Source organism: Platichthys flesus, chromosome 6 (genome assembly GCF_949316205.1).
Source record: "Platichthys flesus chromosome 6, fPlaFle2.1, whole genome shotgun sequence".
In the NCBI taxonomy this organism is placed as follows: Eukaryota; Metazoa; Chordata; class Actinopteri; order Pleuronectiformes; family Pleuronectidae; genus Platichthys; species Platichthys flesus.
The window spans coordinates 850,906-877,010 of NC_084950.1; the positions used below are offsets into that span (position 1 = coordinate 850,906).

The 26,105-nt window shown below is 49.2% G+C and overlaps 4 protein-coding genes across 4 annotated transcripts; 2 read left to right on the forward strand and 2 right to left on the reverse strand.

Annotated features, from left to right (window-relative positions):
* Positions 1 to 40: 40 nt before the first annotated feature.
* Positions 41 to 8,252, reverse strand: fem1b (fem-1 homolog b). Its single transcript, XM_062389108.1, has 2 exons — positions 7,529 to 8,252; positions 41 to 3,191 (listed from the first exon to the last, which is right to left on the reverse strand). The coding sequence occupies exons 1-2, from the start codon at positions 7,774 to 7,776 to the stop codon at positions 1,556 to 1,558; spliced, it is 1,884 nt and encodes a 627-aa protein (XP_062245092.1). The 5' UTR covers positions 7,777 to 8,252; the 3' UTR covers positions 41 to 1,555.
* An 849-nt stretch (positions 8,253 to 9,101) lies between these two features.
* cln6b (CLN6 transmembrane ER protein b) lies at positions 9,102 to 13,796 on the forward strand. The gene is made up of 9 exons (XM_062389217.1): positions 9,102 to 9,634; positions 10,964 to 11,078; positions 11,176 to 11,274; positions 11,372 to 11,446; positions 11,688 to 11,906; positions 12,264 to 12,319; positions 12,402 to 12,524; positions 12,897 to 13,025; positions 13,379 to 13,796. The coding sequence occupies exons 1-9, from the start codon at positions 9,573 to 9,575 to the stop codon at positions 13,530 to 13,532; spliced, it is 1,032 nt and encodes a 343-aa protein (XP_062245201.1). The 5' UTR covers positions 9,102 to 9,572; the 3' UTR covers positions 13,533 to 13,796.
* Positions 13,797 to 15,100: 1,304 nt separating this feature from the next.
* Positions 15,101 to 18,369, forward strand: calml4b (calmodulin-like 4b). The gene is made up of 5 exons (XM_062389206.1): positions 15,101 to 15,184; positions 15,258 to 15,288; positions 16,279 to 16,419; positions 16,850 to 17,038; positions 18,094 to 18,369. The coding sequence occupies exons 1-5, from the start codon at positions 15,182 to 15,184 to the stop codon at positions 18,189 to 18,191; spliced, it is 462 nt and encodes a 153-aa protein (XP_062245190.1). The 5' UTR covers positions 15,101 to 15,181; the 3' UTR covers positions 18,192 to 18,369.
* A 3,484-nt stretch (positions 18,370 to 21,853) lies between these two features.
* Positions 21,854 to 23,668, reverse strand: rxfp3.3b (relaxin family peptide receptor 3.3b). The gene has a single exon (XM_062389165.1). The coding sequence runs from the start codon at positions 23,523 to 23,525 to the stop codon at positions 22,362 to 22,364; it is 1,164 nt and encodes a 387-aa protein (XP_062245149.1). The 5' UTR covers positions 23,526 to 23,668; the 3' UTR covers positions 21,854 to 22,361.
* Between the last annotated feature and the right edge of the window lie 2,437 nt (positions 23,669 to 26,105).

Sequence of the window (26,105 nt, forward strand, 5' to 3'; positions counted from 1 at the left end):
TTGACAGATGAAACATGAGAGAAAACACTGCACAGATCTGTTGATAGTGGAACTCATGCTTTATGTCCCGAGACTCATTCACAGAAACAACAGCAGCTCCTGGATCAGCATCTGAAGCAAAGACGGGTTCCGAAATTATTATCAAGCATCGATCTCAGGTTTTAGACACGCAGACACAAAGAGCTTAGGCAGCGGACCAGGACACTGAGGGACCAGGACCCTGAGGGTTCAGGACACTGAGGGACCAGGACACTGAGGGACCAGGACACTGAGGGACCAGGACCCTGAGGGACCAGGACACTGAGGGACCAGGACACTGAGGGTTCAGGACACTGAGGGACCAGGACCCAGAGGGTTCAGGACACTGAGGGAACAGCACCCTGAGGGACCAGGACCCAGAGGGACCAGAACCCTGAGGGACCAGGACCCTGAGGGACCAGGACCATGAGGGACCAGGACCATGACCCAGACAAAAACCTCTATACATTTGATTTACAGAAAAGGTGAAGCGAGGCAAGCTGAGGATGAAGCTCCAGCAGAACAGGGACATGTAAACCAAGTGACTTCTACGACTTCAACGATAAATTAAAAAATAAAAACATCCCTCAGTTTACAAAGATCTTCAGAATAGACTAAATAAAGATGGACGACATGACAGCTCCCTAAAAGTGAAGCCAAATCCTCCTGATCAGCCCCTAGTGGCTGGCTGCAGTACTGGACACACACCCCCCGGTTTGAATCAGTTATTTGGAGACATCACCACAGGAGCGTTCAGGTCTTCCATCTTTATTCAAAGTCTTCGATCTACAGGCACAATGTTCTGGAAAGATCTGCTGCACAATTTATAATCACTGGGAATCGTATACGTTATGGCCAAAAGTATGTGGACATGAGCCCCGAGAAAAAACACTTCACCATGGGTTTGAAATCCAGTTTCTTCAAACCAGAGATTTAACCTTGAAGTCACAGGACAGAAGCTTTCACTGGCTTTGAGAACAAAACCAGTTTAAACTGGTCCAACAGGTCACATGATGATTAACAACACGTCAGATATTTGCAGATGATTTGAATCCAGACCGCCCTGAGCCTGGGGGGGGTACACATACTTTAGGCCACATAGATAATTTAAACAAACCAAGAAAGACAAATCTGTTTACCAACCCTTTAAAACAACCGTTTAAAGTATGACGAAGTAAAAACCTGATCAGTTTAATCCACGTGACAAAACTCTTCATATTAAAATCAATCAGGCGACAGGAAGCCGCTGAGGTCGTCTCCTCGGAAGTCAGCGTCGCCACGGAAATAAGGCAAAACCGGCGTGGCGCTGTCCCCGGCCCCCCCGCCCCAGGTCTGATCCTTCAGAGCGCCGCCGAGCCGCAGGCGGGACAAACTGTGGCTGCTGGTATTTAGCAATTAATACTTAAAATAGAAAAAACTACTTTTTTAATTTATAAAAATGCTCAAAGTCGTTTAGCACTGAGCCATCGTCCTCAGCACCGTTTGGATTCGTTAGAAAATTATAAACTCTTTAAAAAGCACAGAGCGTCTGCTGGGTTCAGTGGAACTCCACGAACTCCTCCAGCGTCTTGGGGATCTGGTTGCGGTACGTGATGTGGTGCCGCCGCACGGCGCGCGCCGCCAGGCACTTCAGGCTCATCTTCATCTGCGTCTTCAGCAGGATCTCCGAGACGCCCGTGGTGCTCTTGTCCAGCGGCGTCTTCTTCTGCTTGTTGGTCATGTCTGTGTGGGCGCCCGCCTCCACCAGGTTGATGATGATGGCGTGAAGCGTGAGGAAGTCGCTGATTGGCCGGTTGTACTGGACGATAACGTGGAGCGGGGTGTTGCCCTCGTGGTCGATGGCGTTGACCGGCGCGCCGCAGTCCAGCAGCAGCTTGGTGACCTGGGCGTTGGGGAAGCTGCAGACGTCGTTGGTGTGGAAGTCGTCCACGGGCGTGGTGGAGCTGATGGCGAGGTGCAGCAGCGAGGAGCCCTCCCGGGAGCGCGGGTCCAGCTGGATCAGGTTGTAGACGTGCTTGTTGACGAGGGCGCGCTCCTCCTCGCTGCAGCTGGTCTTGGTGGAGATGCACGCCAGGTACAGGAAGGTGAAGACGTTGGACTCGTAGTTGTCCAGGGCCTGAGGCAGCTCCGACTCGGCCGCCGCCTCCACCCGGCTCATGCTGCGCTGGATCTCCAACACGCTGCAGCTCAGCACCTGCTCCACCCCCGAGGCCGACACCTGCTCCTTCAGGTGCACCATCTGGGAGAAGACCTGGGCGAAGCGCAGCAGGTCCTTGTGCGTGTTGCGGTTTCCTTTCTGCCGCAGGCGCAGCGCGTGAAGCCACAGTTTGATGCACTGGTCGAACTCCATGTTGTCGGCGTACACAGCGCCGCGGTAGATGATCGGGTGGGACACGTCGATGTTGTCCGAGCCCAGGATTCGCTCCCGGATCATCAGCCCCTCCATGTGCAGGGCGTCCCGGTCCGCCCGGATGGTCTCCAGGTCTCGTGGCGTCTGGCACTCGCTCCGCCCCCCGTAGGCCTCGATGGGCGGCAGCAGCTCTTTGGCGATGACGTCTTCTGGGTCGTGGTACCGCCGCGTCATGGCGGCGTGCAGGTAGTGGTACGTCTTCTGGATGTCGTAGTTCTCCCTGTCGTTGGCGAAGGAGGCGCCCAGCAGCTCCAGGGCCTCGATGCGGCTGGGGGGGTCACAGTCGGCGTGCGCCAGCAGCAGCTCCACCACGTCGGCTTTGCAGCTTTCCGCGGCGACCTTCAGCGGCGTCATGCCATGTCCGTTCACCACCATGGCCGCCTGGCATCGAACCAGCTCCTTCACGATGTCCAAGTGTCCCGCCTCCGCTGCGAAGTGCAGGGCGGTGGCGCCGCAGTGCGCCTTGGCGTTGGGGTCGGCGCCCTGCTCCAGCAGGAAGTTGACCACGTCGGCGTGTCCTTTGTAGGAGGCGATCATCAGGCAGGTGTTGTTGTACTTGTTGGTGATGCTGATGTCCGCAGTGTGCTCCACCAGGTAGCGCACGATGTCCAGGCGGCCATCGAAGCAGGCGGCCCTCAGAGGGGTGGAGTTAGTGATGGTGGTGTGGTTGACGTTAGCCTGGTGAGTCACCAGCAAGCGCACAACATCGAAGTGTCCGGCGCCGGACGCACACCACAGAGCGGTGGCTCCATCGATGACGTAGCTGTGAGACAGACACAGAAGGTTAGGACAGAGCAGAGACACACACACGTCCACAGAGCAGAGACACACACACGTCCACAGAGCAGAGACACAACACACGTCCACAGAGCAGAGACACACACACGTCCACAGAGCAGAGACACAACACACGTCCACAGAGCAGAGACACAACACACGTCCACAGAGCAGAGACACACACACGTCCACAGAGCAGAGACACAACACACGTCCACAGAGCAGAGACACACACACGTCCACAGAGCAGAGACACACACACGTCCACAGAGCAGAGACACACACGTCCACAGAGCAGAGACACACACGTCCACAGAGCAGAGACACAAACGTCCACAGAGCAGAGACACACACACGTCCACAGAGCAGAGACACACACACGTCCACAGAGCAGAGACACACACGTCCACAGAGCAGAGACACACACACGTCCACAGAGCAGAGACACACACACGTCCACAGAGCAGAGACACACACACGTCCACAGAGCAGAGACACACACACGTCCACAGAGCAGAGACACACACACGTCCACAGAGCAGAGACACACACGTCCACAGAGCAGAGACACAAACGTCCACAGAGCAGAGACACACACACGTCCACAGAGCAGAGACACACACACGTCCACAGAGCAGAGACACACACACGTCCACAGAGCAGAGACACACACACGTCCACAGAGCAGAGACACACACACGTCCACAGAGCAGAGACACACACGTCCACAGAGCAGAGACACACACACGTCCACAGAGCAGAGACACAACACACGTCCACAGAGCAGAGACACAACACACGTCCACAGAGCAGAGACACACACACGTCCACAGAGCAGAGACACAACACACGTCCACAGAGCAGACACACACACGTCCACAGAGCAGAGACACACACACGTCCACAGAGCAGAGACACACACGTCCACAGAGCAGAGACACACACACGTCCACAGAGCAGAGACACACACACGTCCACAGAGCAGAGACACACACACGTCCACAGAGCAGAGACACACACACGTCCACAGAGCAGAGACACACACGTCCACAGAGCAGAGACACACACGTCCACAGAGCAGAGACACAAACGTCCACAGAGCAGAGACACACACACGTCCACAGAGCAGAGACACACACACGTCCACAGAGCAGAGACACACACGTCCACAGAGCAGAGACACACACACGTCCACAGAGCAGAGACACACACACGTCCACAGAGCAGAGACACACACACGTCCACAGAGCAGAGACACACACACGTCCACAGAGCAGAGACACACACGTCCACAGAGCAGAGACACAAACGTCCACAGAGCAGAGACACACACACGTCCACAGAGCAGAGACACACACACGTCCACAGAGCAGAGACACACACACGTCCACAGAGCAGAGACACACACATGTCCACAGAGCAGAGACACACACACGTCCACAGAGCAGAGACACACACACGTCCACAGAGCAGAGACACACACGTCCACAGAGCAGAGACACACACGTCCACAGAGCAGAGACACACACGTCCACAGAGCAGAGACACAAACGTCCACAGAGCAGAGACACACACACGTCCACAGAGCAGAGACACACACGTCCACAGAGCAGAGACACACACGTCCACAGAGCAGAGACACACACGTCCACAGAGCAGAGACACAAACGTCCACAGAGCAGAGACACACACACGTCCACAGAGCAGAGACACACACGTCCACAGAGCAGAGACACACACGTCCACAGAGCAGAGACACACACACGTCCACAGAGCAGAGACACACACACGTCCACAGAGCAGAGACACAACACACGTCCACAGAGCAGAGACACACACACGTCCACAGAGCAGAGACACAACACACGTCCACAGAGCAGAGACACACACACGTCCACAGAGCAGAGACACACACACGTCCACAGAGCAGAGACACACACACGTCCACAGAGCAGAGACACACACACGTCCACAGAGCAGAGACACACACACGTCCACAGAGCAGAGACACACACGTCCACAGAGCAGAGACACACACACGTCCACAGAGCAGAGACACACACACGTCCACAGAGCAGAGACACACACGTCCACAGAGCAGAGACACACACGTCCACAGAGCAGAGACACAAACGTCCACAGAGCAGAGACACACACACGTCCACAGAGCAGAGACACACACGTCCACAGAGCAGAGACACACACGTCCACAGAGCAGAGACACACACACGTCCACAGAGCAGAGACACACACACGTCCACAGAGCAGAGACACACACACGTCCAGAGAGCAGAGACACACACGTCCAGAGAGCAGAGACACACACACGTCCACAGAGCAGAGACACAACACACGTCCAGAGAGCAGAGACACACACACGTCCACAGAGCAGAGACACACACACGTCCACAGAGCAGAGACACACACACGTCCACAGAGCAGAGACACACACACGTCCACAGAGCAGAGACACACACGTCCACAGAGCAGAGACACACACGTCCACAGAGCAGAGACACACACACGTCCACAGAGCAGAGACACACACGTCCACAGAGCAGAGACACACACACGTCCACAGAGCAGAGACACACACACGTCCACAGAGCAGAGACACACACACGTCCACAGAGCAGAGACACACACGTCCACAGAGCAGAGACACAACACACGTCCAGAGAGCAGAGACACACACACGTCCACAGAGCAGAGACACACACACGTCCACAGAGCAGAGACACAACACACGTCCACAGAGCAGAGACACACACGTCCACAGAGCAGAGACACACACACGTCCACAGAGCAGAGACACAACACACGTCCAGTAGGCAGAGACACACACACGTCCACAGAGCAGAGACACACACGTCCACAGAGCAGAGACACACACGTCCACAGAGCAGAGACACAACACACGTCCACAGAGCAGAGACACACACACGTCCAGAGAGCAGACACACACACGTCCACAGAGCAGAGACACACACGTCCAGAGAGCAGAGACACACACGTCCAGAGAGCAGACACACACACGTCCACAGAGCAGAGACACAACACACGTCCAGAGAGCAGAGACACACACGTCCACAGAGCAGAGACACACACACGTCCACAGAGCAGAGACACACACACGTCCAGAGAGCAGACACACACACGTCCACAGAGCAGAGACACACACGTCCAGAGAGCAGAGACACACACGTCCAGAGAGCAGAGACACACACGTCCACAGAGCAGAGACACACACACGTCCACAGAGCAGAGACACAACACACGTCCAGAGAGCAGAGACACACACACGTCCACAGAGCAGAGACACAACACACGTCCACAGAGCAGAGACACACACGTCCACAGAGCAGAGACACACACGTCCACAGAGCAGAGACACAACACACGTCCAGAGAGCAGAGACACACACACGTCCACAGAGCAGAGACACACACACGTCCAGAGAGCAGACACACACACGTCCACAGAGCAGAGACACACACGTCCAGAGAGCAGAGACACACACGTCCACAGAGCAGAGACACACACGTCCACAGAGCAGAGACACACACGTCCACAGAGCAGAGACACAACACACGTCCAGAGAGCAGAGACACACACACGTCCACAGAGCAGAGACACAACACACGTCCACAGAGCAGAGACACAACACACGTCCAGAGAGCAGAGACACACACACGTCCACAGAGCAGAGACACAACACACATCCACAGAGCAGAGACACACACACGTCCACAGAGCAGAGACACACACACGTCCACAGAGCAGAGACACAACACACGTCCACAGAGCAGAGACACACACACGTCCACAGAGCAGAGACACACACGTCCACAGAGCAGAGACACACACACGTCCACAGAGCAGAGACACACACGTCCAGAGAGCAGACACACACGTCCACAGAGCAGAGACAAAACACACCTCCACAGAGCAGAGACACACACACGTCCACAGAGCAGAGACACACACGTCCACAGAGCAGAGACACACACACGTCCACAGAGCAGAGACACACACGTCCACAGAGCAGAGACACACACGTCCACAGAGCAGAGACACACACGTCCACAGAGCAGAGACACACACACGTCCACAGAGCAGAGACACGTTCCTCTTGTCTTGTTAAGATTATTCTGTCTTTTCACAGTCCACTAACCAACCGGGCTTCACTTCCGGTCCAGCAGGACACAGAGAAACCTCCACATCTGTTGATTGATCATTCTACTTCCTGATTGGCTGGTATATCACAATAAAAGCATTTGTGTTGGTTATAAATTAACGATCGGAACTCGTGCCGGCTCTTACCCGTCGAACCGAACCGTGCCGGTCTGTTCCGTGTCCACCCGGTAGTGGTCCAGGAGCAGCCGGACCACCTTGTCGTGTCCGTTCCGGGCCGCGATGATGAGGGGGGTGGATCTCTGCCCGGACACCTGGGTCACGTAGCCGAGCAGGAAGCGGGTCTCCGCCTCGGAGTGGTTGAGCAGCAGCGCGGCCAGGGTCAGGACTCGACCCTCGCTGGCTGCCTTGTACACGTAATCGGCCAGAGACTCCATGTGAGCGGGGCAGGGGGCCCGGACCCCCGCTGTCCTCGCAGCTGACGGCCGCTGTGTCCACTCCTCCAAAACAACCCGCCTCCCATTAAACTGTCGACACCGACCCGGGCTCACATGAAACGGGGATGTGCTGCCCAGACAGCCGCGAGAGAGACGCTGAGGAGCCGGCGGGTGGAGGGGGGACCTGCGGCGCTGAGTCCGGGTCCTGAGGTTCGGTCTCCGGACGCTGAGCACCAGCTGAACGGGCTAGCCGGTTAGCTCGATGCTAACGTTAGCACAGTAGCTTGATTAGAACGAACAGTTTCCCGCTGCGGGTGAAGTGAGAGCGAAGCATCGTGTCCGGCTCCGGAGACTCGACCTCTGCTCACGTGTCTCAGTGGAACGGCCCCACGACGCGAGACATTCAAACACGGACTCGAACACGAACACTTTCACCTTCCGCTAGCTCGTCATGCACCGGAAGCGCCGGTCCACCGAGAAAATACCTCCGAGTGCAACTGTGTGCCGCTTCAGTTCCGCCCCCTGGACCCGAGTCAGGGTTTCACCGGACAAACCTAAAAGAGCACAACACAACAATAAGAGAACAAATACACGCACGAACACAGGCATGTGTAGGGCTGCTGTGAAATAAACACAGAACTCTTCAGGCCTATTAGAGTCCTTCATTTGTGGGAAATGTGTAAAATAAGAACAAATAAATAAAACATGAAGCTGCAGATTGTTTTGGATTTATCCAGGGTTAGCTATCCTAGATCGGGGGTCGGAAACTCAAGATCAGTAACAGGATGTGACGCATATTTTAATTGACGAAATATTAAAACACAAAGTGAGAGCAGGTCCGACTGGAGGCGGACACAGAAACTGAAGCTCGGTAGAAACCAGCTGCAGCTTCTGCTCTGATCCAGAAGCTGCTGCGCTGATCTCTGATCAGCTGAGACCAGAGAAACTCTGTGTTTTCACTGTTTCCACCGATAAGAAGCTGCTTCACGTAAGATCTTCACTGTGTGAGATCTGTGAGCCGCAGGTCGCCGACCCCTGACCTAGGTCAACATGTTAGACTGCAACATTACACTCAGGGTTTTATTTTAAAATGAAAGAAGAAAGAGGAATCACAGTAAATCCTGGAAACTACATTCACCTTTATTTAATTTACTATTAAACACCATGATCCAGTTAGTGTGTACCAACATGTCTGAGTCAGAGTGTTTCCACTGTGGAGGAGGTGACCTCTGAGCTTCCTTTGAGAATCATCTCCACGTTAAATATTTAGAATCTATCATACAAAGACGATGTCAATAACATAAAACATAACCCCCCCCCCCCAGTACACACACACTGAGACACAGACCTTTACATGTCTGTAGGTGAGGGGACCAGTGACTCTACAGAGAAACTGTGGGATCTTATTTCCATTTGAACAGATCTGTACAAACTGTCACATGATCCCAGTCTCTCACTCGTTTCTCCTGTGACCCAGTTTCGGTTCCACCAAATGAAAACATGTTCTACAGGTATTCACCCGCAGCTGGAGCATAAGCTTCTAACTGGTTTAATCTGAAACCAGATGTGTCACAAAACAATGGGAGGAGGCTCACACGGATTATCAGATTATCTGATAAACCTTCAGATTAAATCATGATGAAATTATTCCAGTCGTGAGACGTCATCTTCACCGCTGGAAGGAAAAGTGGAGAACACATTATAAAATCAAAGAAAAGGATCAACATGAGCTGTGATGGATTTCCCAGAGGCATGGAGATACTGGGAGAGTTTTAATTAGTCCAGCAGCTGAAGACATGCAGCCGTCCGTCAGGAAGAGGCCGAGCTCCGGTCGGCCTGCAGCCATGTTCACCTGCAGGTTGGTGAAGTGAGATGTTCACAGTTAATCCACCTTTGATTGACTGCTGCAGTGAAACCTTCTGAAGCTCTGAGACCTTTGAAGGTTCCTCAGCTCGTTCACTTTGTCTCTCTGATCACCTATTGGCAAACAGCTGTAACTCTAAACATTTTCAGATCTCACACACAAAACAATCTAAGTTTCTGGAGCAAAGTTTTGAGAAGGGAATCCTAGGTGTTTTGTTCTCAGAATTTTGTTTTACATTTGATTTAATTTTGGAACATTCAGTGCATTTTCCGTGTTTCCTCGTCAATGCACAAATGTAGAATGTGACGTAGACGTTGATGTGGTCGTTGTGTTTAGTTGTGGTGATAGTAGGTTAGATTTGTTATATTTTATATGTTCTATGATATGTTGGATATGTTTGTCAGATGAGTCAGTGCTGAGTCCGCCTGCTGATTGGTCCGGAGCCTTATTTGCAGTTCTTCTCCGTTGCTTTGGCTCATTTCACGAAACAGAAATGACATTCTCAGAGCTCTCAGTGCAATTGGCACATTAGCCCATATGGTTCAGCACAACTACATAGATCACCTTCAAATGGTCATATCTCACTATACCAAATTCTAGTTTTGATCTGCTTATTGTTTGACAGTATATTCTGCTGTACACATTTTCTGTTACTGTAACCATGATGCATGGCAATTACTGTAACAATTCCCATGGCAGTATGAGTTCAATAAACATATTTTCTGTGAAACCTTGAATAAATCTTTTTTCTGTTTGATACACATACTATTCTGGAAAGAAAACATCTACTGGAACCATTCAGTGACCATTCAAGGACTGAGCCAAGATTGAAATGTGCACATGAGGGATATTTCTATGGTCCACTGCCATCCTGACAAAACATCTGAACATTTTGACCTGTAGTGTTTAAACAAGGCCAAAGGGACTTTTCGTTTTGGGGGCACTGACTACTGCTGTTTCTGGAGAGATATGACCTTTTGCAGGTGTGTCATGGAGATTTGCCGAACCATCTATGTTATTTTGGTAAATGTATTTAAAGCTTTGAGAATGTCCTTTTATTTCTGAGAGATGAGCCACAGCAATCGAGAAGGAAATTTTCATTTTGGGGGCACTGACTATTTATATGAGAAAATGATTTGGTTTTGAAGCTTGAGTTAACTGTTCTGGGTGAGATATGACCTTTTGAAGGTGATCTATGTGCTGAACCATATGGGCTACTTTCCCAATTGCACTGAGAGCTCTGAGAATTTCATTTCTGTGAAATGAGCCAAAGAAACGGAGAAGAACTGTAAAACACCCCGGGCGTTTCTTTGTGTTCTTCAGTCGCTCGGGGAGTTCTGCAGAGCCGGTTCTGCCGAGGCCTCGGTTCCATCTGGACCTGTGGCTCAGCTTCACCGTCCAGAACTGGGTCCTGGACATGGGCCGACCTGTTGTCACGGTAACAGGACGATGACAGGATCTCTCTGTTGTGATGATAATTCATAACTCAAGATGAAAACTTTTCTAGTTTGGTTAGTTTTGTTTTCTTTTGGCAGCTCGTCCTCCCAGCGAACCTGATTCCTCTGAACCGTCCTGGTGCAGCAGAACTTCTCCACCTTCTCTACAACGTCACTGCTCCGCTCATCCTGCTCAAAGTAACTGCATCAGAACACGTCCCACAGAACACGTGAGACAGAACACGTCCCACAGAACACATCACACAGAACACGTCCCACAGAACACGTCACACAGAACACGTCCCACAGAACACGTCACACAGAACACGTCACACAGAACACGTCCCACAGAACACGTCACACAGAACACGTCACACAGAACACATCACACAGAACACGTCACACAGAACACGTCCCACAGAACACGTGAGACAGAACACGCAACACAGAACACGTCACACAGAACACGTCCCACAGAACACGTCACACAGAACACGTCACACAGAACACGTCCCACAGAACACGTCACACAGAACACGTCACACAGAACATGTCTCACAGAACACGTCATACAGATCATGTCACACGTCACACGTTAACATGTTTCTCAGATCACCACCACAGCCTCTTGTCCCTCTCAGATGCTCGAGCGATGTCCCAGGTCTCTGTCCGTCCCGGTCGTCCACCTCGGCCTCATCTCCACCGTCATGGGAAGCAGCCTCCACCTGGTGGCCGACTCCATCACTCGCCGGCTCGTGTTGATTGGCTACGAGCTGCACCTGTCAGTCAGAGAGAACCCGGTCATGAAGGAGCTCCGACCCTCCTCATTGGTGGGTACCGGGTCAGACTCGATGATGTCATCAGGAAGAGCTTTGTTAACTTTTATCAAACGTCTTCTCCGTGGCAACATGGTGAATTTCAATGTTTCTCAACGAACAGGAAGTAGTTTGTTACTCACGTAGACGTAGCGCCACCTACTGGGAACATCTCAGTTTACATTACACGCCTGGAAACACATCACGTGTCCATTCACGTACACGCATGCACGTGCCGGGGCCAAAAGGAAGAGATGAAGATATAGATATGAAAAAAAGATGATTAAAACCCAGCGTGAGGTCACATCTGGAACATCTGTGTCTGGAGGCCGGCGGCCCGGCTCACGTGACAGAAGTCTTCTTCTTCTGCAGATTGACGTGTTCGAGCTGCTGTTTGGTTACGATGACACTCTGGGTCACCTGATGTGGTGAGAGAACTGAGATCCTTCTGAAGTTCACGTCACAGTTCATATTAAGTGTGAGGAGAAGTCCTAACAGTCTGTTCTCCAGGTATGTTCCTCTGTTCCTCGTCCTCCTGTTCTTCTTCAGTGGTTGTTTCTGCCACAGGACGCAGGCGGACAGGATGTCCCCAGCAGCCTGGACGCTGCTCGCTCCAAACACCACCTACTACTGGTCAGACTGCTGTACTGCTGCTAGTATAACAGGAGGCTGTCGGTTCTGTTCCATCAGGCAGCAAGAGCAGTATTATTATTATGATTATTATGATTATTATGATTATTATGATTATTATGATTATTATGATTATTACGATTAATTGTTTAAGCAGCCACAGATATTTTTCTGATTTCCCACTTGGCAGCTTTAAAGTTGAGCAGCAGCAGCTTCACAGCCTGAAGAGACAGATGTTGAATGAATGAATGATGAATAAATATCATCTGTAGTTTTTAAAAGTGAACGAGGAAAAGACAAACCTGTTCTGATCTCCAGCTTCCAGCAGGAAGTTGATTCATCACGACCTCAGACTGACCTCTGTGTTCCTGACAGGTTCCTGATGACTGAAGGTCAAACCTTCATCCTCTTCATCTTCACCTTCTTTGCAATGACCGCCACAGTGATGCACCAGAGGGGGCGGGGCCTGGTCCCTGACAGTAACGGCCTCTTCCTGCTCAACAGGTGAAGTCATGGGAACAGACATACAAACTGGTTTCAGTCTGAAACCAGGAGAAGCCCTCAGTCAGTAATGTAATTAGTCAGTAACACCTGAGAACGACCTCATCCATTATTACAGACACTCAGAGAGACACACACACACACACACACACACACAAACACACACACACACACAGAGAAGGTGGATCTCAGTCTGGAGAAGACATGATGAAAGCACCTGCATCAGATCAAAGACACTCCTCACCTCAACCACAGAAGAAAAGAGTTAGATCAGTCATTGAACACACAACAGGAATGTTTATGTATCTATTAAAAAGGAGGTGAAGCTGATTGGTTAACATTCTGTGGCTCCACAGTTTCTCTGCTGCTCTGGTCCTGGTGCTGATCTGGGTGCTGTGTCTCTGGGACGATGGCGTCCTGAGGAGGAGACACCCGGGGCTGATCTACGTCCCTCAGCCTTCTGCTGTCTATTCACTGCACCTCCACCTGGTCAACTCCACCCAGACATGAACTGCTCCTCTGACCGGTTCTCTGCTGGTGAGGGTCACATGTCATGAGAGTGGTCAGGATACAGTTCACAGTGAACCACAGATCAAACTAGGATCTCCTGCTGCTGGTCCACCAACCTGTGCAGAGTCACATGAGTTCACTGTGACCCTTCACCTTTGTCTTCTCACCTCTGGAATCCAATCAGCTCTACGTGGAGTCGATCCGGCTCCATGGAAAGACTCCTGCACCCTGAGGATCGAGTTCCTCTGAGTGAGCGTCTCTCCAGATGCTGAAGAACGAGTCTGGAAACATCTGGATCATGCAGATGTTTCCAGACTGAACCTCTGGAGAACTCTGTGTTCATCCTACCTGCTTCATCTGCACTCTACATTCTACTCATCAGATTAAACTGAATCATCTTTATCACTGTTCACGTGTGGTTTCTATAAGTTTCAATGTGATGAGATGAACAGTTTGTGAGAAAGATAGATATGTAGAGAGATAGATAGATAGATAGATAGATAGAGAGATAGAGAGATAGATAGAGAGATAGATAGACAGATAGATAGAGAGAGAGAGAGAGAGAGAGAGATAGATAGATAGATAGAGAGAGAGAGAGAGAGAGAGATAGATAGATAGATAGATAGATAGATAGATAGATAGATAGATAGATAGAGAGAGAGAGAGAGAGAGAGATAGATAGACAGATAGATAGAGAGAGAGAGAGAGAGAGAGATAGATAGATAGATAGATAGATAGATAGATAGATAGATAGATAGAGAGAGAGAGAGAGAGAGAGAGAGATAGAGAGAGAGATAGATAGACAGATAGATAGATAGTAGAGAGGGAGAGAGAGAGAGAGAGAGAGAGAGATAGATAGATAGATAGATAGATAGATATATAGATATATAGATATATAGATAGATAGATAGATAGATAGATAGATAGATAGATAGATAGAGAGAGAGATAGATAGAAAGATAGATAGATAGATAGAGATAGAGAGAGAGAGGTAGAGAGAGAGATAGATAGATAGATAGATAGATAGATAGATAGATAGATAGATAGATAGATAGATAGATAGAGAGAGAGATAGAGAGAGAGATAGATAGACAGATAGATAGAGAGAGAGAGAGAGAGAGAGATAGATAGATAGATAGATAGATAGATAGATAGATAGAGAGAGAGAGAGAGAGAGAGAGAGATAGAGAGAGAGATAGATAGACAGATAGATAGATAGTAGAGAGGGAGAGAGAGAGAGAGAGAGATAGATAGATAGATAGATAGATAGATATATAGATATATAGATATATAGATAGATAGATAGATAGATAGATAGATAGATAGATAGATAGATAGATAGAGAGAGAGATAGATAGAAAGATAGATAGATAGATAGAGATAGAGAGAGAGAGGTAGAGAGAGAGATAGATAGATAGATAGATAGATAGATAGATAGATAGATAGATAGATAGATAGATAGATCAGTTCAGTGTTGTAAATGAAAACAAAGCTGGTTTGATTTGAGATGATCCGGCCCTGACACATCGCCCTCCTCCTGCCCCCCCACCCTCAGTGGCTCCTCCGTCCATCTCCCTCCTCATCTTTCAGTGGGATCAGGTTCCTGAGCTGAAGAGCAGCCGTCAGAGCAGAGAGCGTCCTGATCCACGATGGTGAGGTTATTCCAGAGCTTTCATCCTGATTCCCCTCTACTCTCCTCTGCTCACGCTGTTCTCCCTCTTTCAGGCAAAGTTCCTGACCCAGGATCAGATCGACGGTAAGAGTGTCACAGTGAATCACTGCTGCCTGCGGGTCAGAGGATTGAGAGCTGTCACTCTTCAGACAGATGATGCGTCTCTTTTGTGAAAAGGGTCTTTAAGGATTCTGTGCTGGAGGTAGTTCTGATCAGGCACCAGAGCAGCCACCTCACAGACAGCAGAGCGTTCAGTTCTCCAGCCTCAGAACAGAGCAGCACTTGTTCCCTCAGGGATCATCTGCTGCTCTGCTGACCTGCTGTGGAACAAAGCCTCAGTTGGTCCCAGGACCCCGGCTCCCAGCGTCCGGACAGTTAACTGCAGGTTGATTCACTGGTTACTGGTTACTGGTTAAACTGGGTCTGGATCTGTTCAGGTGAGGTTATCCTTCTGATCAGATTCTTCCTTTAGTCCTTAAAGTTCTGAAAATGAAGAAAAGTCACAATATTTGTATACAACGAAAACAAAACCCAAAGATATTTAATGTCGAGGTCTGTGTGTAGTGAACCTGCAGCGCCTCCTGTTGGTGGAGTGTGAAGGTGCAGCGCCTCCTGTTGGTGGAGTGTGAAGGTGCAGCGCCTCCTGTTGGTGGAGTGTGAAGGTGCAGCGCCTCCTGTTGGTGGAGTGTGAACCTGCAGCGCCTCCTGTTGGTGCAGTGTGAACCTGCAGCGCCTCCTGTTGGTGGAGTTTAAACCTGCAGCACCTCCTGTTGGTGCAGTGTGAACCTGCAGCGCCTCCTGTTGGTGGAGTTTAACCCTGCAGCCCCTCCTGTTGGTGGAGTGTGAAGGTGCAGCGCCTCCTGTTGGTGGAGTGTGAACCTGCAGCGCCTCCTGTTGGTGGAGTTTAACCCTGCAGCCCCTCCTGTTGGTGGAGTGTGAACCTGCAGCGCCTCCTGTTGGTGGAGTTTAACCCTGCAGCGCCTCCTGTTGGTGCAGTGTGAACCTGCAGCTCTGTGATCAGTTTCTCTCTCTCATTGAACAAGTTGTTGTGTGCGTCTCTTGTTGTCGCTGCAGAGTTCAAAGAGTGTTTCTCTCTGTACGACTGCCAGCGGAGAGGAAAGGTCAAAGCTCAGGAGCTGATCACAGTGATGCGATGTCTCGGATCCAGCCCCACCCCCCCCGAGGTCCAACGGCACCTGCTGAGCCACAACATAGGTAAATCTGTCAGCTCACCACACTCACCAATAAGGTTTTTAAAACAGAGTAAATCAATAACCAAACCCTACATCATGTCCCTGCTCGTTCTTCAGCAGCAACAACTGGGATTGTCATGAACCCAAAGTTTGATGAGAGTTGACGTTAATATTTGTGTGTTTGTGGATTTGTTTGCTCGTCTCGTTATCTTTGTGTGATTCATGTTTAACAAGTTTCATTAACTGCTCAGTTTATTAACACGCTTTACAGCAGCTCCTCTCTTTACATTGTGTTTTATTGTTTTTCTGTTTGAAGAACTTATTTCATATGATAGTACACAACCCCCCCCCCCCCCCCCCCCCCCGTCTCTGAACGTCTCCTCCTGCTGTGACCTCGTTTCTCCGGCTTCGATCAACAAACATCTTCAGGTGAAACGCCTCATTCTCTGCAGGTCGGGGGGGGGAGCTGGACTTCTCCACCTTCCTGAGCATCATGCACCGGCAGCTTCAGCAGGAGGCGCCGGAGCAGGAGATCCTGGAGGCCCTGAAGATGGCCGACAAAGATCACAAAGGCTTCGTCCTCGCCACCGAGCTGCGAGCGACACTCACCGGGAGCGGAGAGAAACTGACCCACAGAGAAGGTGAGAGATGAATCTGCCTCTTCACTCAAAATGTCATCGCTCCACCATCGATGGTCTGTAAGCCTCTGGCTTCATGGACCTCAGAGGTTCATTGTTCTACTTTCTACTGAAGCCAGAATATTATCTTTCTTAAATAATTCTGTTCTGTTCATCATTTCTTCTCCAACGTCTACAGGATTTTTCAATATCAGAACATTTAATGAGATTTACTGACAAGTTATAAAAATACAATGAACACAACTTGTGTCCTCAACACAACATCATTATGTGTGAAAATGATGTCAAATTGTTTGATTTGAGTCTGAAGCTCTTCTTCAAAATCTGAACATGAAATCAATCAGTTCTCAAACTCACTTTGGAATAAAGAGGAAAAAAACCCCGACATGTTGTAGAATATAAAGTTTTGGTTTGAACGTTTGTTTTCAGGTCAAAACTTCGACTTGAACGTGTCACAGCTGTAGAAACAGAAATGTGCATCGTCGTCGTTTGTTTAGATAAATGTTCACTGCTTCATTAACCCCTTATTGCCTGAATTAATTTCCAATTATATAAAAAAATATTATTGGTGTTTTTGGCCAGTCATGCAAATTCCAAATTAAGTGGAGATTGTTAATTTCAATGTAGCATATACAATAGATATAAATTTAGGTATGAGGCAAATTAGCGACATTAGGAATAATGGGGCATAAACTTAATTTAACAAATTTTGGTATGTAGATTATTATATTGATGCTTTTGCTTGAAATTGAATAACAACATATGTTTTCTGTACAATCATTGCTGTTCCATCATAACAGTATTTCTAATACAGCTTTATACCTCAAAATAAGTTTTCTGCACAGTCCCAACGGGCTAGTATGTATTTTCCACTCCGACCACTAGATGGAGGCAGAGTGTTTCCAATACCTTCCTTGGTATGTGTAGTATTTGCACCATCAGGCACAATCGTCACCTCGGTGTTATTAAGACTTGAATGGGGTTTGAGGCAAATTTGCGACATTCGTCTACAAGGGTTTAAAGCAGATGTTGATTGACAGCTGTGTCTGTGTTTCCAGTGGACGAGCTGCTGAAGGAGGCGGGTGTTGGGCCAGATGGGCGGGTCCACTGTGAACACTTTGCTCAAGCGGTGACGCGCTCGTCTGCAAAACGATAAGGTCGCCGCCCACGTCATCGCTGCGGTGACGACCTTCTCCTCTTAGAGGTCACCTGTCATCAGACGATCATCTGCTGCACGAGGATCCATCGAGTCAACGGTTTTAGTTTCTTCAGTTTGTTCGATCGTGCTCAATGTCAGCTGAGAGTGAGCGCCCCCTCCTGGATCACAAGGCAAAGTTTACACTTGTAGAGGTATATTTTTAATTTGAACAAATATCTGTTGTTTTGATGAATTAATAAAAGGGAGCTCCCCAGGTGTAATGTCTGTAATGACCTGAAGAGTCGTCGTCCTTCTCTTGAGGTGAAACGTTTCCCTCTGCTCACACAGTCAGGAACATGAAGGAGGATTCAAACCATCCTGTCGTTTCCTGTTAGCACAGCTTCATGCATGGAGCCGCTGGGCCGTGCTGGGAACACTGGAACCTCCTGCTGTAATTCACTGGGACATCTGTCTCTGCTCTCATGTCAGCGCTCAGAGAGAAAGTGGATTCACGTCTAATATTTCTGTTTGAACCTGTTTCTGAAGGACGTTCCGAAGAGGAGGCTGATCTCTTCTTCATGTGGAATCTGCTGCTTTAAGCCTCAGGATGAATCTCATGGTCCTGAGGAGGCGGCTCAGAGCCTCAGTGAAGATCAGTCTCCGGCTTCAACTCTCAGATCCCTGAGGAGCTTATTCACACCTTCAGTGGAAAACCCAGATTCTGAGGTTAAACAATGAGGCACAGCCGAGTCTTTACACCTGTCTCATCAAACTACAGGAAGTATCTACTGAGGGCGGAGTCTGTCTCCATGAAACTCTGAACCCAGACGTCATCTGCTGCAGATGAAGTGAGAGACGATGAGTTTCACTGGTTAATGAACGAGTGAGGGAGTTGCTGTTTGTGGATCAACCACGTTAAGATCAGGAGCTGCAGCAGGAGGTTTCTACCCAGGATGCACTGCTGCAGCTCAGCCTCTCAGAGCCTCTCATCACTCCACAGCCTGTAAGAGGCTGGAGTCAAGAGACAAGGCCCGGAGGTCCAGCGTCCACCTGAGTCTGTGTCTCACTCCCAGGCTGAGGTCATGACCTGAGGGAACAAACACAGCAGCAGGGGGCGCTCTCACAGAAGAGAAACACATTTCAACAGTAGATGAAGATTCTGTTCAGGAACATTAAGAACAACCGAGACACAAAAGACAACTTTTCAAAATCAGAAAGGTTGAAACCACTTCAGGATTAATAAGAGTTATTAAAATGAGAAGGATAAACGAGGTGTGTGTGAGAGAGAGAGAGAGAGATAGAGAGAGAGAGAGAGAGAGAGAGAGAGAGAGAGAGAGAGAGCGAGTGACTGACTGAGAGAGTTTGAGTGAGAAAGAGAGAATGTGAGTGTGTGTTAGAGAGACAGAGAGAGAGAGTGAGAGAAAGAGAGTGTGAGTGAGCGATAGAGAGTGTGAGTGAGAGATAGAGAGAGTGTGAGTGAGTGAGAGAGAGCGAGAGAGAGAGGGAGGGGGACAGAGAGAGAGAGAGAGTGTGAGTGTGAGTGTGTGTGAGAAAGACAGAGTGAGTGAGAGAGAGAGAATGTATGTGTGTATTCGTGTATATGAGTGTGAGTGTGTTTATATGAGTGTGTGTATCTGAGTGTGTGTGTGTCTGTGTATCTGTGTATATGAGTGTGTGTGTGTGTGTATCTGTGTATATGTGTGTGTGCATCTGTGTATATGTGTGTGTGTATCTGTATATATGAGTGTGTGTGTGTATCTGTGTATATGAGTGTGTGTATCTGTGTATATGAGTGTGTGTGTGTGTGTATCTGTGTATATGTGTGTGTGCATCTGTGTATATGTGTGTGTGTGTATCTGTGAATATGAGTGTGTGTGTGTATTTGTGTATATGAGTATGTGTGTGTGTGTGTATTTGTGTATATGAGTGTGTGTATCTGTGTATATGAGTGTGTATCTGTGTATATGAGTGTGTGTGTATCTGTGTATATGAGTGTGTGTGTGTGTGTGTGTGTATCTGTGTATATGAGTGTGTGTGGGTGTGTATCTGTGTATATGAGTGTGTGTATCTGTATATGTGTGTGTGCATCTGTGTGTATGAATGTGTGTTTGTGGGTGTGTGTGGGTGTGTATTTGTGTATATGTGTGTTTATCTGTATGAGGTGGCCAGCTGGATCTAACTTTAATGTGCTGAGCGAGTGACGGAGCTGCGTCTCAGGTCCAAGTCCCCGTGTGAGTTCACAGACGTTCTGCTGTCATGAGAAGAAGCTGCTCTGGATCATGTGAAGAAGCTGCTCTGGATCATGTGAAGAAGCTGCTCTTGATCATGTAAAGAAGCTGCTCTGGATCATGTAAAGAAGCTGCTCTGGATCATGTGAAGAAGCTTCTCTGGATCATGTGAAGGAGCTTCTCTGGATCATGTAAAGAAGCTGCTCTGGATCATGTGAAGAAGCTGCTCTTGATCATGTAAAGAAGCTTCTCTGGATCATGTGAAGGAGCTTCTCTGGATCATGTGAAGAAGCTTCTCTGGATCATGTGAAGGAGCTTCTCTGGATCATGTAAAGAAGCTGCTCTGGATCATGTGAAGGAGCTGCTCTGGATCAGGGTTCATGTTCTGATCCGGACCCTTCAACCCTTCGAGCTCATCAGAGTCACAGAGACCTAGAAAAACGTCCTCCGACGCTCACATCTCCCCCCCCCCCCCTCCTATTTTGTAACTGGATGAAATTTGGAAATAAATAAAAATCATCATCGCTACACAAATATTGTTGTTATATCTCTGCTCCAAAATGTTTCTCTATTTCACAGCGAAGAACTCAACGTCTCTAAGTCTGAAAATCCACAGCAGGAGTTAAAACTTTTTGCTGTAATTCAGATCGAGTTTCTCATTAATGGAATGACTGTTTCATTCAATTACTTCCAATGAATTATAAATGAATATGTAAAGTAAATGATCATTTAGTTTTGTTTAACTGCATTTTGACCAATAACTGATATAATTCTAAAACATGTTCCTGCTTCATGTTGACTGTGAGAACATGTTCTTGAAGGAGGCCTCGTGTTCTTGAGGTTTTATTTCAGGGAAGTGTTTTGGTAACATTCTCTTTAACACTAATTATCGTGACAAGTTGTGAGACTTGAAATAAAGTCGGGAAATGTCCGAAAAGACGTCAGGACACTGGTGTTGCTGATTGGTTGACAGCAGCGTCTGACTTGAAACCATTGGATGAGTTTTCTCTTCAGATGCTGCTGGAAGGATTTGAACGAAGCAGAAGAAGGTGCAGCAGAGAGGAGGAGAAACTTTTCATTTTAATCTAAACTTCTCAAACGAGATGAAACCTTTAAAGATTCTAAACGACTTGGAGACTTTGACTTCTCCGCTTCTCCTCCATCTCTTCATCAGTGAGAGATGAACCCTCAGGAGAAAGAACCTGTCACTCCACGCACACGGGAATCCACGTCGACACAAATTAAACATTTTATTCGACATAAGAAGAAGGTGCAGCAGAGAGGAGGAGAAACTTTTCATTTTAATCTAAACTTCTCAAACGAGATGAAACCTTTAAAGATTCTAAACGACTTGGAGACTTTGACTTCTCTGCTTCTCCTCCATCTCTTCATCAGTGAGAGATGAACCCTCAGGAGAAAGAACCTGTCACTCCACGCACACGGGAATCCACGTCGACACAAATTAAACATTTTATTCGACATACATTGACTTTAAGGTCGCATCGGCAGTTTTTTTTTTTTACATTCAGTTACTCAAGCTTGTACATTTAACACATCAGCCACAACGAACGTCAATAAACTCCACAGACAGATGTTTGAAGCAGCAGCCGGATCCTCCTGTCGGAGCGGACTGGGGCTCCTCTGCTCTTAAACAGGAAATACAGCAGCAGTTAGAAATACTTTGTTTCCCCCAAAACCCCAAATCTTCTCCAGCATCGGGTTCACGTCAGAGCGCAGTCAGACGCGGGGGAAGCGCAACGCAGCTGCTGGAGGATTTTACGCAACTGCGCCTTTTACGCGCCTTTTACGCACAGTCGTGGATTATCCCCGTTATTGTTTCACATCTTTAAATTGTGATAAAAACATATTAAAATCCAGGACAGTCGCAGAGTGAAAGAGTTGAGTCCCTGTTAGTCGTCAGTGGCTCAGAAAGTGAGACCAGTTCCCTCTGAAGCTCTGTTCACCGCTGCAGCGCGTCCGTGTCGCACTGGTCCGTGACCACCGACAGTCTGCAGTTGTCCGTCTCCACGTTGTTCAGCGGGATGACGATCTGCGTGTCGTCCGGCTCCGCTCTCACGGTCCCGGAGAACGGTCGCATGTGACACGTGTTGGTCCCGGTGGGCGACGAAATCCTCCAGAACAGATCCTTCATCTTCTTCCTGAACTCCCGGCGCATCAGGCAGTACAGCACCGGGTTCAGGCAGCTGTTGGTGTGCGCCAGGCACACGGTCACCGGGTGCACGTACGTGTGCACCATGTAGTACGTCCGGTCCCAGTTGACCAGGTTGAACTTGACCAGCACGCCCCACAGGGTGATGGCGTGGTTGGGCATCCAGCAGATGAAGAAGGAGAGGACGACGATAGTGACGGAGCGCGTGACCCGGGACCTGCGCTTCACCTGGTTGTTGTTCATGCTGCGCAGGCGGACGAAGCGCAGCAGCAGCAGGTAGCACACGGTGACGATGAGCATGGGGAACACGAAGGCCACCAGGATCTTCTGCAGGTGGTACAGCGCCAGCCACGCCTGGCCGTCCGGGAAGCCCAGGAGGCACAGCCGCTCTCCGGCCACGCTCTTCACCGTGGAGAAGATCGCTGTGGGCAAGGAGGCCACGCTGGCGGAGACCCAGAGCCCGAAGATCACCCAGCGCACCGGGCACACCCGCCGACGCGTCCGGTCCTTCAGCGCCGAGGCCACCGACCAGTAGCGGGTGACGCTCATGGCGGTGAGGAAGAACACGCTGGCGTACATGTTCATCACGGTCACGGACAGGATGATCTTGCACATGGCGTTTCCAAAGGGCCAGCTGAAGTCCAGGGCCGTGTCCACAGCCCAGAAGGGCAGAGTGAGCACGAACTGGAAGTCCGTCACCGCCAGGTTGAGGATGAACAGGTTGATGCTGGAGCGCTTCTTCCGGCCCCGGCGCACCTTCATCAGGAAGAGCACCAGCAGGTTCCCGACCAGCCCGGCCGCGCACACCACTGAGTACACGATGGAGATGAGGATACGCAGGGTCGGGGACCCGTCCGCCGGCAGGTCGATGTCATCCAGGCTGCTGAAGCGGGTCTGTCCCGCGGCGGAGCGGTTCCAGGAGGACGAGGAGTTTAGGTTCAGCAGCTCCGCCATCGTGTCCGCTGAACGAGCCGCGTCCCGCAGGGCGCATCACCTGCTCCCGGAGAGAAGAGGCTTCCAGCGCGGGCTCATGCCCCCCCACTGGGTCCGTCTCTCTGCTCGCACCGGGCGCGCGGGTCCAACCGGAGCTGCGCGCTGCTGCGGGTCACTGATGAGCCCGGCGCGCGCATGGCTCACTTTATACTCTGCTGGTGCTCGAGGAGGCGCGTGCCCGACAGAGGAGGAAGCAGCAGGGCCACACAAAGAGATTCAAGGGCCCTAGAAAGTTCAGCCCCCCCCCCCCGCCCCTCTACACACACAGTTTGAATTAGCGAGGCAAACTGCTCAGAGACAGAATCACTCATCCGGCATCAGTATTTGTTCTGTTTTCACGAACGTGTTTTTCAGAAACATTTTGACTTTTGAAAAACATACGACTGTTAACTGTTGTGATGACAACTGATCCAAATGTTTTAATTTGTCTTCCTCTCGTTGCATCTTTGACAAACACGTTTCTATTCAGTGACGATGAGCGTGGACTCTAGGGTGTGAAGAGTTTGCGTGTGTTTGAGTGTGTGTGGTTGTGTGTGAGTGAGTGTATTTGTGTTTGTGTTTGTGTCTGTGTGTGTGTGTGTGTGTGTGTGTGTATTTGTGTTTGTGTGTGGTTGTGTGTGAGTGAGTGTATTTGTGTTTGTGTTTGTGTGTGTGTGTGTGTGTGTGTGTGTATTTGTGTTTGTGTGTGTGTGAGTGAGTGTGTTTGTGTTTGTGTGTGTGTGTGTGTGTATTTGTGTTTGTGTTTGTGTGTGTTCGAGTGAGTGTAGTTGTGTTTGTGTGTGCCTTTCAGCACAGACACAGAGGAAGAGAGTCGGGGGTTTGAATAAAAGATCGAATGCTCAGCTCTGAATAAAGATTTGATTCTTGATGTGATGATTCAATTCAGTTTTATTTGTGAAGTTCCAAATTATTTGATCCATTATCTGAAGAAACCACCAGTTCCCACCATGAGAGAGAATCATCTCCTCTTTAACTGGAGGAAATCCGTCACTTCCACAGATCAGTGTTTAAACTGCTGCAGGTCAGAGACGTGTTGGTGTGAGAGAGAATCTATCACTGAATGAAAAGACACAATTTAATATAAAATATAATAACTGTTCCTGTTTGTAGTTGAGGCGTTGATATGTCCACAGTCACGTTATGATGATGTCATGTGACATGTCTCTAAAGTGACTTCAGAACATGGCTCGAGCTGATGCTAACGTTTGTTTCTCTGAAAACTTCAGATCCAGAAAACTAGAATCCTTCATACAGTTAATAACCACCAACATCTAAAAAGAGCATCATTAAAAAGTCCCTTTGACTCTTCAAACACATGTGACGCCCCCTACAGGCCACCTCGTGACACGCTTTTGAAAATATAAAGTAAGAGCTACTCACTGTTTATTATAAGGATCCTGTTTTTTATTATCTCACAGGTTGTTCACACTGAAGTCGTCTTTTCTAACATTCACTGTGGTTTAGTTCAGATTTCCTCATTTAAAGCTTTATACTGAGGATTTAATATGTTCAATGTCCAACGTCCAGGTCATTTGTTGCTTTACTGACCCGCTGCTCCCTGAAGGGACCATTAAAGTCCTTCTTTATCTTATCTCCCATCACGCTGCTTCAGTCTGAGTCTCATTTAAAACCAGTGTCTCCACGGATCCACCGCAGAAGGTTTGAACATTCTGACTCAGTCTCTTCTCCTCCGGTGTGAAGGCGGCAGATTAAAGACGGCGGCTTCACTTCTCTTCTCCGCTCTTGTAGAATCGTGTCTCTGTGCAGTTTGTGGGTTTCCTCTACCCTACAACCCTTTCTATAAACTTCTATAGAAACTACCAGTGGAGTCGCCCCCTGCTGGTCATTCCTATTGAAGAAACCAAAACACCTGGATGCCCTCTGGTGGCTGGCTGCAGTATAAATCATAAACCTCCTCCATGTTAGCAGAATACTCTTCATCCTGTTGTTTTGTTCGGGCCGAGGCTGGAACCCTCTTTATTCCAGATCCCAGAGGAACCTCAGGTCTTATGTGAGGAGAAGCTTCCTGAAGGACTCGAACAGGAAGTGACCTCCTGCAGCCGCCGCAGGGACGAGGACGCTGCTGCTTCTGTCTGTGGCAGAGTGTCACAGACTGGTCTCTGAGGGACTGAAGACAGTTCAAGGACGTTTATCACACATTCAACGAGACAGAACTGCCGACTGTGAGTAAAGAGGACGACCCCATCTGCTAACATGGAGGAGGCCGCGCCCTCAGGACACGCTGGCCTCACTTTCAGGAGCTGTCACGTCTACTGAAAAACAGATTTTTCCCAAACTAGGAAAACTAAATAGCACTCAGTGCTGAGAGGTTTCCTCCTGTTAACGTGTCTGTACAGAATATGATCAGGTCCCGACATTAATCTGTTAATTGCCTCCAGAGAAAGTTCTGATTTGACGCCAAACAAATAAAACTAAAGAGATTGAAGCGTTCAGGGCCAAAGCTGTGAGGAGCTTCACAGGTGTTTACACACAGGTCAATTAAATTGGTTTGAATTAGTTACTGTACAGACTCGTTTGCTA

What these genes read in the sequence shown, in the direction of transcription:
- fem1b (XM_062389108.1), bottom strand. Translation starts at nt 7,776, where the DNA reads ATGGAGTCTCTGGCCGATTACGTGTACAAGGCAGCCAGCGAGGGTCGA. An exon ending in GGCACGGTTCGGTTCGACGG is followed by an intron (nt 3,192 to 7,528) that starts GTAAGAGCCGGC and finishes TCTGTCTCACAG; the next exon opens with CTACGTCATCGATGGAGCCA.
- cln6b (XM_062389217.1), top strand. Translation starts at nt 9,573, where the DNA reads ATGCAGCCGTCCGTCAGGAAGAGGCCGAGCTCCGGTCGGCCTGCAGCC. An exon ending in CTCCGCTCATCCTGCTCAAA is followed by an intron (nt 11,275 to 11,371) that starts GTAACTGCATCA and finishes CACGTCACACAG; the next exon opens with AACACGTCCCACAGAACACG. An exon ending in ACTCTGGGTCACCTGATGTG is followed by an intron (nt 12,320 to 12,401) that starts GTGAGAGAACTG and finishes TCTGTTCTCCAG; the next exon opens with GTATGTTCCTCTGTTCCTCG.
- calml4b (XM_062389206.1), top strand. An exon ending in CCTGCTGAGCCACAACATAG is followed by an intron (nt 16,420 to 16,849) that starts GTAAATCTGTCA and finishes CATTCTCTGCAG; the next exon opens with GTCGGGGGGGGGAGCTGGAC. An exon ending in GAAACTGACCCACAGAGAAG is followed by an intron (nt 17,039 to 18,093) that starts GTGAGAGATGAA and finishes CTGTGTTTCCAG; the next exon opens with TGGACGAGCTGCTGAAGGAG.
- rxfp3.3b (XM_062389165.1), bottom strand. Translation starts at nt 23,525, where the DNA reads ATGGCGGAGCTGCTGAACCTAAACTCCTCGTCCTCCTGGAACCGCTCC.